The sequence below is a fragment of the Morchella sextelata genome, assembly GCF_020137385.1.
Source record: "Morchella sextelata strain SCLS chromosome Unknown scls_25, whole genome shotgun sequence".
Taxonomy (NCBI): Eukaryota; Fungi; Ascomycota; class Pezizomycetes; order Pezizales; family Morchellaceae; genus Morchella; species Morchella sextelata.
Genome location: NW_025408640.1, coordinates 73,226 through 89,971, shown reverse-complemented (window position 1 = coordinate 89,971; position 16,746 = coordinate 73,226). Strand labels below are relative to the sequence as shown.

General features: G+C 47.6%; 5 protein-coding genes across 5 annotated transcripts; 1 reads left to right on the top strand and 4 right to left on the bottom strand.

Moving 5' to 3' along the window:
• Positions 1-5,713: 5,713 nt before the first annotated feature.
• H6S33_007933 (uncharacterized protein) lies at positions 5,714-6,082 on the top strand (the record flags this gene model as incomplete). Its single annotated transcript, XM_044839413.1, has 1 exon — positions 5,714-6,082. One exon carries the CDS (start codon positions 5,714-5,716, stop codon positions 6,080-6,082), a length of 369 nt encoding a protein of 122 aa, XP_044688124.1.
• A 2,931-nt stretch (positions 6,083-9,013) lies between these two features.
• On the bottom strand, positions 9,014-9,940 carry H6S33_007932 (uncharacterized protein; the record flags this gene model as incomplete). The annotated part of the gene is made up of 1 exon (XM_044839402.1): positions 9,014-9,940. One exon carries the CDS (start codon positions 9,938-9,940, stop codon positions 9,014-9,016), a length of 927 nt encoding a protein of 308 aa, XP_044688123.1.
• Positions 9,941-10,429: 489 nt separating this feature from the next.
• H6S33_007931 (uncharacterized protein) lies at positions 10,430-11,749 on the bottom strand (the record flags this gene model as incomplete). Its single annotated transcript, XM_044839391.1, has 2 exons — positions 10,430-10,695; positions 10,849-11,749. Coding segments are annotated over 2 exons (1,167 nt in total), but the record flags the coding sequence as incomplete, so codon positions are not given.
• A 168-nt stretch (positions 11,750-11,917) lies between these two features.
• On the bottom strand, positions 11,918-13,327 carry H6S33_007930 (uncharacterized protein; the record flags this gene model as incomplete). The annotated part of the gene is made up of 2 exons (XM_044839380.1): positions 11,918-12,673; positions 12,707-13,327. Coding segments are annotated over 2 exons (1,377 nt in total), but the record flags the coding sequence as incomplete, so codon positions are not given.
• Positions 13,328-14,158: 831 nt separating this feature from the next.
• On the bottom strand, positions 14,159-15,896 carry H6S33_007929 (uncharacterized protein; the record flags this gene model as incomplete). Its single annotated transcript, XM_044839369.1, has 4 exons — positions 14,159-14,311; positions 14,374-14,619; positions 14,700-15,734; positions 15,849-15,896. The coding sequence occupies 4 exons, from the start codon at positions 15,894-15,896 to the stop codon at positions 14,159-14,161; spliced, it is 1,482 nt and encodes a 493-aa protein (XP_044688120.1).
• Positions 15,897-16,746: the final 850 nt, after the last annotated feature.

Here is a 16,746-nt window from a genome sequence, read left to right as displayed (position 1 = left end):
GGCATATATTCAGTGGGACGGGGGTTTCTGATAGGGATATTGGAAGTACTCCCTACATTTTCACGCCAGTATTCTAGTAATATATGATATTGGCGAATCTAAATATCTGAATTATCTGCCTCGAGCTAGCTCGAGCACCTCGAGGCATCACCTATTTCTCACGAGCAAGCAAAGGCATGGACCACACGAGGCGGAGGCGCCTCGAGGCACTTGTCTCTGCCTGCCTCGAGCAGCCTCGTGGACCACACTACTTTGGCCCCTCCGGAGCAACATTTGGCCCTGAAACACCCGCTAAGAACCCTAACCCACATACCATCTGGATAAATAGTATTACCGGTTTAACTATGTTAGAAAAGGTGGTTAAATAGTTGGTATGGTATTGAGGTCCTCGTGGTACAGTTGGTACAATACGGGGAGGTTTTAATACTGGTTTGTACCACTGCAAACACTGGGTCCTGGACATGGTTTCCAACGCTATAAACCGGTTATGGCTATCTGGCCAAACCTAGCTTCACTACCGCAAAAGACTGTAGATTTTCAGGCTACTATGCACCTAGTTCTAGTCGATGAACACCCAGTTCATATGGACGAACACCCCTAGTCAGCTCGCCCGGGCTATTTACCTTAGGCCAGGCCCTGACTTTGATACCATGGGCCGGGTTGTCCACCACGGAATTCGACCTACAGAGTTTAACATCTGTGATTTGGCCGCGGTAGTATGCCAGACGCAACACCACTCCTCAACCTCCGCTACATCACACGGTCGAGTGGTAGTACGCACCGTTCAGTAGGGTCGATGGAGAAAGGCGGTTGACATATAGGACATATGATATCACTACACCCTCTCGCAGATCCATGCAGAGCGAAAAAAAAAGAAGAGATTGAATAGTCTTTGTTGAATTTTGTTGACCCCGTCGTAGGACCCCCACTATAATACAAGAATATGGCAAGTTGTTACGTAAGCTATATGTTTCTGCTGTACCTATAGTTAGTGCAGGGTGATGGAGCATTGAAGAGAGGTTTTATTTGTTTTACTGAGGTTATCGAGCCTCATCGGCTCGTCCCCTTATAATATTATTACTAATTACAGAAGGGAAAAATAATATTTGGCCGGGAAAGCACATGTAGGCTTTAGGGGGATAACGGTCTGTTACGCGGTTAGAACACTTCTCCTCCGGTAGTTAAGCCACACACAATGATGTCAATCTGCCGAGCTGTTGAGGAAGAGAGACGCATAGAACAAATTTCCCAAGCATCAGCCCACCCTTCATCAGCCGTAGGCAGAGTGTACTCTACGTTTCTCACACACCCGGGATAGAGGGTGTGGCCTGTGTGTATCCAAATAGGAGTACGCATTAATTTTTTTACTGGTGAGTTTCCGCAGGTTTGAGGTAGAGAGAGAGCTTATGTTTTAGACAAGAGATTGCGAGAACACCATATCTCGATCTTGCACTTTCTACCCAGAGATTCACGGAGTAGACAGCATCTACTGAAATAGTCACAGAAAAGGTTTGAAGGCCCTTATTGCGTCGTTATCTTGTTCTCTCTCCCGCTATCATCGCCCACGAGAAACATCAGGGTTAGGGTTACGACAGGTCATGTAAAGTTTTTCCTTCCCAATGTTCCAGAACTTTCAATCTTCAGACAAAGAAATCAGGGGTAACTCTGAAACAAGTGTGATTTGGATGTTGGGCGGGGTACATATACCACCCTACCCTCTCTTATCACTCTTCCTCCTCCATCCCTTCTTCACATCACGAGTTGGAAACAGCTTTTCTTTATCGGTGTAGGTCCTCCATCCTTGCAAAAAACTTTCCGGAGGACGTAGAAACCCAATAGGCCTAGAGAATTGGAACGCTATGTTCTGACAACGCACCACCAACCACCCGTCACCCCCAACTGATACACCTCCGGGCCGTGTGAAGCGGTCACCGACAAGAACCAATACCACCACCTAAGTACATGTAGTTAATCACCGCCAGCAACACAAGAGCAAACCTTTCACAAACAAGCCATGGCACACAAAGGCTAAGTCCCCCCCTTCCTACCCCCCCCCCCCCCAATTTCCCTTTCCCTTTCTCATTCACTTCCCACCTCAAAACCGCGCAATCTCTGGCGCACCGACCCATCGGCTCGCGCGCGCCAGGTGCTATCGCAGGCGGCGCGGAGGACCTATAAGCTCGTCCGATGCTTAACCTGCAAGTTAGTCCCACCAGCGGCAGATGACCCATGAGCTCGTCTGTTGGCTTCGGTGAGGGAGTGGTTGTGCGGGATTGGGGATATTTTGGGGTTTTTCTTTTTGGCTGACCGTGTTTCTGGTAGCGGAGGTGGATGGGGGTGCGTTTCGGAGGTTATGCGGGGTTGGTGGAGGTGAGGCAGGTGAGGGATTAGACTAGAGGGAGTGGCAGGGAGAGGTAGGTAGGGGCCAGGAGCGGTGGACTGTAATTAGGGCGCAGCCGCGGAACTATACCCCGAATGTCGGCTTCTCCAGCCCCTTGTTTGGTGTCCCTTTCATTTTAGAGCAGATGTAGATCACGAAATTCATCGCGAAATAGCCTATCCGCACAGCCATATGATCAACCGCCCGGATCTGATGGACACTTAAGTACTGAATGGTTATTCTGATTTCATTCCGACAAAGCCACCTACACGGATTGAACGGTTCCTTTCGTGTTCTGAGGTTCTTCAACTGTGACTGGAGTGATATGCCCCGGGTTCCCAGTACATATATTTCCTAACGCGCTAGAAATAGCCAAACGTAAAGATCTATTTCTTTATATTTTTCCTACAGCATTTCCAAGTGAGATAAGAAGAGATGAGAGCAGGAATATAGTCAGCACGTGCGGTGTAAACTGGCAGGCACCAACACCGAGCGAAAGGATGCGTTCATACTCTGCTACCGCGAATATCCGGGGTTCTCCGAACCGCTTCAGGTAGTGGGTATGTGTATTTCCCACTGGTGGTTTGCTTAGGCTATACGTACATAGTCATAGTTGAGGACAAATAATAATCTAGTTAGCATGCTCAACTGATCAGAATGATCGTGGGATCACCTCTACCGCAGGTGTCTACGCCAATGTACATGAATTAAAAGAACCCTAACCCCGAGTGACAACGTGTGCTTAGAAATTATAAGCATCCGGAACAAAGACAGGTGCAATTCTACGCCCTATCATACTCAGGGTGAGCTTGCGGCAATAGCTGAGTCAGTATTTGGGCGAGAACACCGCCTTCCTACTCCGGAACGCCTGTTGTGTCCATGATTATGAGCGAGTGATAGGCTGTGACTCTAGAACTCGGTGCAGAGACTTCGTCGCGCTTCAGGATTTATTAAGATGGATGTAGGGAATACGGAGAGTTGTGTATCGAACTTGTATTGTGAACTCTGCAGTGTGGTTCTTTCGGCCTATACTTAGATGGATGCATATGCAGCCTTCGATTGGAAACGGGCTAAAGATCCATGTATCATAACAAAGAATTTACGAGTTAGAGGATCGAAAATATTATCCGTATAAGCTGCGCTACTTGAAATCCAACAGTGACCAAGGACTGACCATACTATAACCATTCATGTTTTTTATTTCGGGAAAGAGGAAGTAGCCCCTCCCCAGTTTGCCTGGCCAGCTCGCGTTGATTCAAATGCACCACGACCCATGTATCGATTGATTTCTATAGGTGTTATCAATCCTCATCCTTGTCCATAATCTTACTCAGCAGCACTTATATTTATACCCATATCCCACCCACCCTGAGCTCCTCCCTCCTACCTTCTCCACCCCCAGGAAATATCTCTCGCCATCTTGAAACCTCTATATCCATCCTTCTAATTATCTCTATGCACTTCAATCCATCTTAAAACTTCAACCAGATATATTGGTCAGCTACCATCACTCTCTTTTTCCTCCACCCTCCGCACCACGGTTATGGTTCATCCTCCTCGTACCCATCAGAATACTTTAAAGCATTCTTTCTTCCCTGAAATTCTACCTAACGCCGACCACACTCCTGTCCGCACATCTACAACAAGCGCCCCCATCTATTACCCCACCGAACCAGATGATCATCTGCTGGTCTGGTGTTACCACCTATAGAGGGGATGCTTCTGTTGCCAGTGTCCTATTGAGTCATCGAAGCTCATTCGTCACATCTATCTTCCCAATGGCAAGTCTATCATCTGCTGCATCAAATAGATTATGAACATCACTAACTGTGATTATCAGAAGCCCTGGGCTCTTGGAGCTGAGGACTGGGCACTGGGATTTGGTCTGTTTGGGCATTGTGATAATAGTAAGTTTATCATCTGCTGTATCAACGGGGAAATACTAACTGCGGATAGGTACTAGCATTGGCTCAATCTAGCAGGGCTCTGTCGATTTGACATACTCTGTTGTGCAGAACTGGGAATCCACTTATGGATTCCTAGCCTGGATGTCAGGGGAGTATTTTCCCTGGAGGGAGGAACAGTTGAAGCCCTTTGATGGGGCTGCCAGCTGGGCCCCGTGAGATGGGTTTGCGGAAAAAACAACACTTGTTGAGTCATCGACTATCATTCGTAGCCCTCTCACAGGACGTATGGCCTCCGGTTCTTGGTGTGGTGTCTGGACCTTTTGCTCGTTTTGTGGTGTTCCTGTTTTTTCTCCTTCACTCTTTTCTCCTCTTTCTACTGTTCGTGGTGGGGTGTCGTTTTGTCGTTGTCCTGGTACTAGTTATGTAAGTCTCCTATATCGACATCTCGTTTTAAAAGCTTTAACTAATCAGTTCACAGAGGGTGACCTCCAGAATTGAGTCATCGAATTCATTCGAGATGGCAACCCCTACAGGTATTATTCTCCCGCAAAGACAATGAGCTAGTTGAAGTAAGAGATAGAATAGGGAAGAGAAGGCCAGCAACGACATATTGAGTCATCGAAAACATTCGAACATCTTGAGTTAAGAGTGTAAGTTTCATATCGAGGCGAGTGTTCGATGTATCACATGTACTAACGTTGCAGCAGAGTGGTGGAGGTACCTGCTGGGGAGCCCTCCTTTCACGGGGAGTCAGAGCTGCGCTGTCTGCCTCGCACCCAACTAGGCTCCCCGTGCCAATGGAAGCCCCATACCGTACCTGTGCGCCTGGAACCCACATAGCGTATCTGTGCGTGCCCTGCGGCGGCGTTAATCAGAGAGGAACTATATTCGGGGTGGTGTCAGCTCTACCTGTTTGTCGTCCGGTGATCTCTTGCTTGCTGCATGCTTTTGCTGTTGAGAAGTTTCCCACCAAGGTATTTCTCCAACTCTGATGGCACTCGTCTCTTATATATACACTGACCAACTACCTAAGGGCACAACACTTATGCCGCCAACTGCAGCCCCTCAACCCATGCAGCGGGAGAAGAGGCTGTAGTAGAAACACATACCATCCGGTTATACTTGAAGGGAACACTTCACCTTAGGATGCTCTTCTTGCAAAAGGGGAAAGGCTTGCTGCCGGACTCCTCAGTGGCCATGGGCCTATAAACATTTATGTACGTAACTGAGAGCCTTGAGAATCAAGAGGAATTCAAATTCATACTACTTTTATAAATAACTAAATCTTACTTCAATATAGAAAATCTCTTAGAGAATAGAGATCTATCGATACGCCACTTAACGGGGGTGGATCCACGGTCTTCAGATTATAACACCAGGCCTAGTGCGTGTTCACCACCATCACGCCAATCGAATCTGGGCTCGCATGCATATCAACAATCCATACTTTGCAGACTACAATAGGACAGCGAAATCGATTTTGGTATCGGCTGGGTCAACAGACTTCATTGGACGGCATCGATTTGACAAATTCCATGTCAAACCACCTAAAAGCGAGCGCAGAAGGCTTAGGTACGATAGAGAAGAGGATTTCGACCCAATCGACGACGTTATGGGCTTTCTTATGCCCCCAGACGACGCCGACAACGAAGCATCTCAACCTCCAGCGGGATATGTCGATTTCCCGGAAGGCGTATTACTAGGGCAGGGATTAGGCAGAGCGAAGGGGGTGCCACTTAAGCACCTAATACCCCCTCCTTCAAGCACATTTTACCCAGATACCCAAAAGCGTTGATTTACTAGATATTAGAAAATAAAAGCCATTTAATGTAATAGTAAAAAGCAATATGCTATTGCGATACCTCCTAATCTGTGCTTAGAGTTTAAATAGACGTTGATGCGCCTCGTGATCGGCACCTAAATCCAAACAACGATTATACCTCAATTATAAACAGTGCATTATCCTTATAACGAGCTGACATAATAGAGTGCCATCCTAATACTGCTAGTACCGTACTAGTACTCCCAGCTAGCCTCAACGCCAGCGACACCCTCTAGTATACAATATCAGAAATTGGGGTAAAACCGATGACGCATCAGTACGGCATTGTGCGAGAATGCCGCTTTATCCCCGCATTTTAACGAAGTATGCGGTAGTGTTACCGTAGTTTTATGGTATTTCCAAAGACTACGGTAGTAATCCCACCCACCTTTCTGTCACTGTACCTTCTCGCAGGAATAAGACATCGGCAAGTGGTCCGGTAAGTGGGTAATACACTGAGCCTGACTCGCCAGGCTAGATACCGTGTTTGCTTCCTAGGATCTGGGTTAGAATCGGGGGTGGGAGTAGTGCAGTATGGGGTACAGTGCTTTTTGTTGAGAAGAGTTAAGGGCGGTGATGGAGCGATACAAATTGTCTTTTTTTTAGGACTGTGATACACTGTACTAATAACACACTGCCTCTCCATAGGCGCGTTAGGAAAATACATACCATCTACCGCCGTAGCCCAGTGGCTATGGTGTCGCCCAGAGGGGCCGAGGTCGGCGATTCGAATCGCCCACCTCCCAGGCTGGGTAGAAACACTGTGTGATTGGGTGGGAAGGAGCAGAGCGGGATGCCTCTCCTTTTTGTTGCTCTTGACCTTGGAACGGGATCATCTACCCATGGCCGGCTCTCACAGCTGCCCATCACCTCCGGTAGTAGCGGCTCTTGTAAAACTTGGAATATCAGTGAGGTCAAGCCATCGTTATAGTTCCACCTCCAGTACGTCCTCCTTCTTACTTTTCTGATCCAATACTTCTGTCCCCGCGCGGTACAGTAATTACCCATCTGCAATCATTGGCAAACTCACGTAGTTCTCTCGGGTGAGAAGAAGAATTGATATCCTCATAGTAATCTGATTCAGTCCGCTCCCAATTTTTGGTGGGTTAGTTGCTCCTCAGGGTTAGGGTTTCTCGCTCTCGCCAACTAGAGCGCAAAAACTCCCGAAAAACCATAATCCAGTACATAATAGAAGAAGATTTGGGCTTTAGGTCTAGGTTTAGGTAGTGTGTTCGAAAAGGTACAGGAAGACGACGGTCTTAGTGGGTGGGAAGAAGAAGAAGCATGGATCCTTGTAGGATTTATGATTATACTCGGGAATGGCTGCAATGCGGCACTTGAATTTGCGGTTCATGGCACCCCACTCAGTTTAAGCTACCCACGAATGCTTTCCGGTTCACCTAGATATGAGTTCAGGGCCGGGGTGTTGGGCTTCACTCCTGTGTTTCTGGTGTCGTTCGGTCGGCTGGGCGTTGTTGTGGGTTGTCGCACAGGCCAAACCCAGTTGCTACGTAGAGGCGCCGAGTGATATCCCATGACTCAGAGGTCTGGGCATAGGTGCCACATACAAAGACTTTCTCCGGACAGGCGCCAATACAATAGCTTTTGTGCAGATCAACGAAAACCACCTCTGGGACTATTTCCTCCTCATTGTTCACTGAGTTTTAGCACGCAGGCAAAAACTAGATGGACTGGGGGTCAGGACAGTAACATCAGGAAACTGTGTCCGATGTAGCTAGAGCTAGACCTCGTTTCCTCATGTCTGAACTCTTCTCTTCTCTGGTCTTGGAGTCAGTCGAGCTTGGTTTCTGTCTTCGGCGCCCGAGTTTTTCTCTACCGAGAATCAGATAAGTAGCTCCTGCTTCGCCCCAAACGCCCGTCTGAACAGAGCGCGCTCAAGTTACCAAGGCCATTATTCTCGCGATTTCGCAATACCGAACCTGTAACTCGAGATTTCCGTATCTAAATAAAATGCGATAGCAATCCTGTCTCGGGCGCAGCCAAAACATCTTTGCTTCAAAGTTCATGCTTAAGCAGCTCCTTGGGCATGAGGCAGATAGAAATCAGTAAAAACCGCTAGAGAGAGAGAAAAAAAAAGAAAAAAAAAGGTGGTTGGGAGCCAGGGATAATACTACGGCCCTACTCGGACGGAAACATATACATACAATGGTATTGGCAACGTCATACTATTTAGGTGTTCGGCTACCAAAATTCCTCTATAAAAACCCGATGAAATTCTGTCAAAATACTGATGGTAGTAATAAAGACCTCCGGAGGTGTCTATTCAACCAACATTCACCACACCTCACCAAAACACCCCATGATGGCTTCCCCAGTAATACATGTATGTTTGACCGAACACCCAAATCCAGGAGCAATATTTATTTGGCTGACATGCACCAGTTGGAATAGGGCTGCCATTCCAAGGGCGATCAACCACAGTGGAGACCTGTTGATGCGGCGGAGGTGTCACGCGGCAGTTTTGGTACATGTGTTAGTTGCGCAGGTTTCCGGAGCCTCAAAATGACGGATTGCACTGTTGTGCATACTAGCAGCTTTCATTGGACAATATTCCGGTGTGCGCTTTTAATTGAGGGTTCAAATCAACTCTCCAGGTTGTGAATTGGAGTGTGGGAGAATAGACGACTTGAGGAGGGTTTGAACACGTGATCTTTGTGAGGACTACGTTTATAGTGTGAAGAAGATACTATTGCGCCGCTGAGTTCCAGCGACAACTGTGGAAGTTTGTTACTCCTTATATACAGATTGTTCTTAGTACCACATGACCTCCTGATTACATAATCCTAGCACGAAGCCTCCTTATTCCAACTATGAGTCATCCCTTATACATGAGTAATTTCCATACATAACCGATATCGCAATGCCATATTTTTACACTTCCCCTCACTTGCCACATCGTATCAATTTTGACAATTTTTGGTGAGGTGGTTTTGGTAATCCTTTGGTCATTATGTCCACGACATTGTCTTCGGTATGGACGTAGAGGATTTCGAAGGTTCCGGCCTCGAGTTGTTCACGTGTGTAGTGGTAGTGAACATCGATGTGCTTGGACCGGTCGTAGATAAGTGGATTCGGACAGAGTTCAATAGAACTTGTATTATCGGCGTGTATGAAGTACCGGTATTGTTGTTGGAGTTCGTGCAAGGCATTACAAATCCATACCAGTTGTCGAGCTGCGAGGGACAGGGCCATGTATTCGGCTTCTGTTGTTGAGACTGCGACTGATTTCTGCTTCCGGCTTCTCCAGCTGATGGCTGACTTCCCTAGTCTGAACACGTATCCTGAGAACGATTTCCTGTCATCTAGGTCTGAAGCGTAGGAACTGTCTGAGAATCCATCGAGTGTTCTAGTATTCCCCTTCGGGTAGAACAGGTTCCAGTCTTTGGTTCCGTTGAGGTATCGGAGAGTGCGCTTGGCTGCTCGTAGTTGGTCCTCAGTTGGGCATGAGGAGTACTGAGAGAGAGCGGTAACGGCATAGGTGATATCAGGTCTTGTAGCTATGCTTGCGTACATCAGTGACCCCATTATGAATTGGTACTCAGTTGGCTTCTCAATTTGGTCTTCCGGTTCACCTTTGTGAAGGTTGAGGTTCGGCTCGAGTGATGTCTCAACTGGTTTGCAGTTACTCATTCCAAATTTGTCCAGGAACTTATTGATGTATGCCCGTTGTGATAGTGTGATACTGTTGTTGGTTACCGTTATTTCTATTCCCAGTATGAACTTCGAGTTACCGAGATCCGTACATTCGAAACCTGCCTTGAGTAGTTGTCTGATTTCTTTTCTGAATGGGAAGTCGGGTCCGAATATCATGATGTCATCTACATACACCGATATGTATAGTTGGTGGTTCTTATGTATGAAGACACATGGGTCGAATTTGGCTGGGACGAATCCTTTCCGTTGAAGGGAGTATGCTAGGCAAGCATACCATTTACGAGGTGATTGTTTTATTCCGTATATGCATTTTCGAAGTTTACAAACCTTGTTTTCCTGCCTGTAGCCTTCAGGCAGTTCCATGTAGATTTCCTACTTGAGTACCTCATATAGGAAGGCTGACTTAACGTCCATTTGTTGTGGTGTCCAACCGTTGTGTGCAGCTACTACCAGTAGAAGTCGTAGGGAATTATATCGTGCAACGGGGGCTAAGGTCTCATCGTAGTCTTGGTACTATACTTGGGTGAAGCCTTTGGCAACGTACCTTGTTTTGTACCCCTCACTTGTTCCGCCCTCGTTGTGTTTCACTTTGAATACCCAATTCCCCTTGACTACTGCTCGGTTGGTTGGTCGTTTGACAATGTCTCACGTATGGGCTTTGTCTAGGGCGTCTTTCTCAGTCTTTATCGCCTTTTTCCATAGGTGTTGATCATCGCTGTTCATGGCTTGATTATAGGTTGAAGTTTCGGTTACAAGGTGTACACGGTAGATTGCCGGTTCATTGGATACATCTTGGTATTCTAGGTCAAGATGCTTTCTGGCTTTTATAATGTCGGCTTTGAATTCTTTAATCATAGCTTGTTGTTCGCCTTCATCCATTGGACCGTCCTCTCTAATTGATTCAATGTACCCTTTTTGTTACTCCTGTAGTTGTATTACCTTGTTGTTGTATTCCTTCCTTCTTATTTCCTTATCAAGTTCATAATCCATTTTCTTACGGACGTGATTCTATCGTCTTGGAGCTGGTGGTGGATCTGATCGTTTTGGAGGTTGTGGTGGTGTACCTTTGGGTATCGTTGAGGCAAGTGGTTTTCCTTTGAAGCCTTTGAATGGTACAACTGGTGCTGGAATTGTCTCCCAGTTATTTCTTGGGTCTCGCGGTTGTCCCATAGGTATGGAAGGTTCTTTTCCCTTGTGTGGTGTAGCCGGTGGTGGTTGTCTAACCTGTTCCGGTGATTCCGGGAACAATCCTGGCATTTCTGTACGGTTCTCTTCGATTGCATTTGACTCAGGTTCTGGATCAGACCTGTCTTCTGATTCGTATCCGTCGTCTGATGGTGCATTTGTCATTTCTGGTTTCAGGCTGGGGATGAAGTCGAGTTCCACTGAGACTTCCCCTGATTCAGGAGGGGGGAATGTGACGTCCCGACTTTCAATTACCCTATGTTGTGTTTCTATCCAGATACGGTATATTTTATTACTGTCTGAGTATCCAACTATGATTCCTTCATACGCTCGGGGTGCTAGTTTGCTTCCTGCTGGCCTAGAGTTTTCTGGGATGTGGACATAGCATTTTCTACCGAATGGTTGAAGGTGTTGTATAGTTGGCTTGGTTCCTTTCAGGGCTTCAAAGGGGGTCTTTCCCTCAAGCGTACTGTGTGGTAGCCTGTTTTTGAGATAGACAGCTGTTGCGTATGCTTCTCCGCATAACGACTTAGGATGGTCCATGATCATGCACCTGACCATTGTGGTTACCATACTGTTGAATCGTTCTGCAACTCCAATAGATTCAGGAGTGTATGGGGGAGTCTGTTCATGAACTATTCCTTGTGAATCGAAGTAGTTCGTTCTGTCCTTGTTGATGTATTCACCACCACTATCTGTTCTGAATCTCAGTATTGTTGTGCTATACTGTTTCTCGATCCTTGTAACATAGTCCTTGATGGCCTTCTTTGCGTCTTCTTTCTGTTTCAGGAGATATATCCAAGCGAAGCGGGTGAAATCATCGATGAAGGATATATAGTACTGAGCTTTTCCTTATGACTGTATACTGAACTTTCCAGATAGATATGAGTGGATTAGTTCGAATGGTCATTTGGATCTAGTACTAATTGGTGCAGGTTTCTTGTGTACGCTTTTTGATAGTGCACATTGACTGCAGTGGAAACTTTCTGGTTTGGGAGGCAGCCTTTGAATGTCATGATACAAGTTTTCTAGTGTCGCAGGGTGGCCTAACGCTTGATGCCATTCATCGTAAGTGGTCAAACGAACTGTATTGCTAACTACTTGTACATTCCAAAGTCCCTTCTCCAATTTTGCCCAAATTATTCCTTTCTTTTCTTTTGTAACCAACTTGCTTCCTCCTCCTGACTCCGTTCTAAATCCCTTTTTGTCGAGCACGGTTTCGGAGACCAATCCCACATTTCCCAAGGTTGGGACCAACAGCACATTGGTGAGGAGTATAGAAGATCTGCTTCCATCGGGAAGGTGGCAGCTGAAACTAGCGCTTCCTATTCCGGTGACAGCGTGGTTGGTTCCATCAGCTGTTCGGACATTGCCGGTGTGAGGTCGGATGTTGATGAGTTGATCTTGGAAGGGTGTGACGTGAGAGGTCGCTCCAGAATCAAGGATCCAAGTAAGGGGTTGGGAGATGTCGTGGCGTACCATACAGATAGTGGTTGTAGAGTCATTTACTACAACCGATGCTGAGTTGTCCTTTATCCTTCCCTTCCTGTTCTTGTTCTGTTCTTTGAGCTTTCTGCACTCCATATACTCGTGGCCTTTGTAAAGCTGTACCCTTTTCTTGCACCAGGTGCATTCCTTGTCGCTTATGGTACTCCTGATATGGAGCAATTTGTTTCCTGTTTGGGGGGCTACCTCATCCAGGTTCTGTAGTCATTGGTGTACGTCTTCGTAGGTGACATCCTGTTTGGTCTGGATGTTGTCGACAACATTGCCTATCGATTTGGGTAGCGAGCTTAGGAGGAATGCCACCATGGCTTCGTTGGATTTGGTGAGGGGTAGGAGAGACTCAGCGAGTTTGTGGTCTGCACTTTGGCATCTGGATTTGAGAGTATTCCAGTTCACATCGAAGGTTGCAAGGTGCTCGGTTAGTGATCTGCCTTCTTGCATCTTCGTGTCTAGGATGCGGCTGAGGAGGGTAATCGTGGTGTTGGGTGAGACACGATCGTAGAGGTCTTTGAGCGCCTTCCATGCGTGGAATGCATTTTCGGCGGAGACAACTGTTGGTTGTATTTCTTCGCATACAGCAGAGATGAGAAGGCTGTGCATTTGTTTACGAGCCTTCTTTATCTCGATTTTGCTGAGTTCAGTGTCATTCTCGTCAGGGTTCTCGATGCTCAACGCTTCCCACCAGTCTACAGCATTAAACGTTATCCTCCAGGCACTCGCCCAAGTTTGGTAGTTTGATTGCCCTTGTAGTTTAGAGAGTTCATCAAACTTGAGAGGAATGTTACTGGTGGCTGTGGTTTCTGAGGGTCTAGTCTCAGCAGCCTTGGATGACGATTCTCCACCTGAAGACATGATGTTGTATGAAGTGTTGTTGAGTTAAGCAAGGTGGCAATGGTGTAGTGCGGATTCTATTTGGCAGAACCTGGGCTCATAACTTGTGAATTGGAGTGTGGGAGAATAGACGACTTGAAGAGGGTTTGAACACGTGATCTTTGTGAGGACTATGTTTATAGTGTGAAGAAGATACTATTGCGCTGCTAAGTTCCAGCGACAACTGTGGGAGTTTGTTACTCCTTATATACAGATTGTTCTTAGTACCACGTGACCTCCTGATTACATAATCGTAGCGCTAAGCCTCCTTATTCCAACTATGAGTCATCCCTTATACATGAGTAATTTCCATACATAACCGATGTCCCAATGCCATATTTTTACACAGGTGAGATTTGTGTGATGTGGGTGATCACGTGAACAATGTCTCCGGAGGTTCCTCAAGTAACCCGACCCCAAAAAAAGATTATACCCCAGGATGGGATCGATAACACCATCGCCGCGGGCCTAAATATAAATGGGATATACGGTGTTTCAAAAAGCATATCTATCCTTTCCCGATGAGCTTATACCTCCCTTTGGTGAACCCGGACACAATATCAAAACCCCGGACATGCTCCAACCCGGAAACTCGACCTCCGTCTGTCCAATCTTCCTATACCCCGAACGAACCGCCTCGAGACTTCCGGTCCCAATACTTAGGCTGCTTCTTTTCTCGTAGACATATATTTGCTCTCCGCCATACTGCTATACTGCCGCCTAACTGATTTACCAACATCACGACAGACACAACAAGCTCCGCGACATAATCGTCCAACACCACCCCCTCCCAAAAATATATACATACATATATCAAAGCATGACGCCGGACCACCACGTCGTCGTACCAAATCCAACTGGCTTAAACGCATCGTTCCAAACACCACGACCTAAGATCGGAAACTTCAATCTTCTCCTCAACTCCCCCGTACAGACATCCCTCACCGGCGCCCCCGGCTTAATCCACTACATCTACACGTCAGAAATCTGCTCCAACCCCCCTATCATGGTCTCTCATGGCTGCATACCTCTCTGCTAACTTCGTGGTTCATAATGTGGCTCGTGACGGATATTCCGTCTACGGTTTGCAAGCCCTCCTTTACCGTCTCTAATGCCCACTCCACTGCCGCCTGCCGGTGCTCCCTGCTTATGTTCCCGTCTTGCCTCATGCGATCTAGTGGACTCAGCTGGTACGGACCACACCCGAAGGCCCATAGGTCTATATGCAGGTGGCGGAGGTTGGTGAATAAACCGAGTGCCGTAATGGTGGAGTGCTGTCAAGTGTAAGTGGATGAAGCTCCAGGACTATCTCCAAGTATCTATATGCTGGACTAGATGGTGGCAATGAACTCACAAAATGATCATGCCTAACCCCAATCCGGACGTCCTCCAACCCCTCACAACTCGTTGCTATCATCGCCAGGTCCGCCGCTTCAAATGGTAATCCCATCCCTAACAGCTGGACCGTGAAAACATCTGGGCTAGTAGAGGATAGCGCCTTTAGCCCCCGACACTTAGCTGCGATGATTCGCGCCAACTGTTGCCTGTGATGCGGTTGTCCACCCTGTGACCAGACTAGATGTAGTTCCTCCAACCCGTCCGTCAGCTCCAGTATAGCACAGGCCTCGTAGATATCCCGTTGTATACTCAGCTTCCGCAGTCCGGCCAGCCCACCTGCCTCTTTCAGTGGGGTGTAAGCATTCTGGTTGAAACTAGGATGGCCCTCACCGTCTACCAGCTGGAGAGTATTAAGATGGTCAAAACGGATGCCCGCACTTATCCGCATGATCATTTCGGAATCCCAACCGACGAGGTTGAGGCTTCTGACCTTAGGCATCAGTGGAAACGGCTTATGCTCCTTCGTCCCAAACTGTCCCAGCGCAAGATACTCTAGCGTGGCGGAATTGGCGGATAGCACGGCGGTCAGTGCTGGCCCGGGCAGGCAGTCTTGAACGCTTAGTGAGCGCAAGCGCCACTGATTAGGTACGTAGTAATTCAGTGTACGACCTTCGCAGGTCAAAGATGTCAGGTGGTAGCCATTGGCTACTTTGAAGAGAGTGCTCGAGGACCTTGTGAACAGGATCAGAGTCTGGATGTTGTTGAACCTTTCTAGCGCTGTTCCGAGGGCGGTAATCGCTTTGCGTTTTTGGGCCGATGATCGACGTCGCTGATTGCTGGGGAGGACAACAAGTGTGGTGCTGTACTGCACAAGGGAGGGGTTGAAGATACAGATGGGGGTGGGAATGGTGCGAACCGCGAGGGTTGGGTAGAGCTTTGGAAGGAGAAGTCTGTAAATGGTCCGGCAGGTCAAGACTAGGGAGATAAGCGTTGTGGAGATGGTAGATGCGGGAAGCTGCCTGTCGCTTATTTTTGGTGGCTCGTATATTGCCTACGATTATGGCTGTTAGTCGGTGTGCAAAGAGACGAGGTGGGAAGCGAGGGAGGGGAGAGGGGTAGGGGGGGGGGGAATGGAGAAGAGGGCAAAAGAAGGGAGAGTCAGTACATGGTCTAAGATTAGCTCGAGGAGCTCGACTGGAAGAAGGAGGAGCATCGTTTACAAGATTGGTCCTGACGCTAATCCGTAGACGTTTCTCTCAAAAAACGGGAATGGGGGAGCTTTATGTCCCGCGACATTGTTCCCTGTCTGAAAGAGGGCTGTCTCGATGACTCAGCACAGATGCACCTCCTGCATACATGCATGACAGTGCGGGGGTCAAGGTCAGCCCTCCGGATTCTAGGCTTGCAAGGTTAAGCGCGGTGTAACCTTCTTTGTCGGTTAGGTGATCCGCTTTTACAAGATACCCACTGCAACGGGTTTGATTCAAGAGCTCCAACAACCTACGAGGCGACTTCTTTGAAGAGTCGAGTGATAGAGTATGATGCCCCCTCCGGCTGCGTTGCTGTTGTTGACTCATCAATCTCCTGCATGTAATGTAGGCATGGTAATATTTATCGGCAGCGTAGTTCCCCAAGAAGACTTTCAATGCGTCATATCAGGTGACTCATACGTACGACCGAGATCGCTGTCAGAGCGACATCATGCAACGCACATAGTAGCGTTGTCCAGAGTTGGAAACTGAAGTTATACACCAGTCCTTGATCCACCCCAATCAAAGAAGTGGCTCTGAAGCCCTCAACCGCGTCGGTCGACTCTTCAATTGAATGAATGGCTAAACCCCGGTCAGCCTGGCGCATTGGAGAGATAATATAACATTGCTTCTCCTATGAAGGAAGATGAGAGAAGCTGACTGACCGCAGTTCCCTGGACCAGAGTACGGGGTAGGAACGCTTAGACATGGCGGTCTAGCTAACGTAGCTGTCAAACCGGGAAAGCGGGAGTATAGCTTGCGTTGTTGTGTGCTCTTTCTTGATGATTCATGGCTCATCCCCGGTGGATAGTA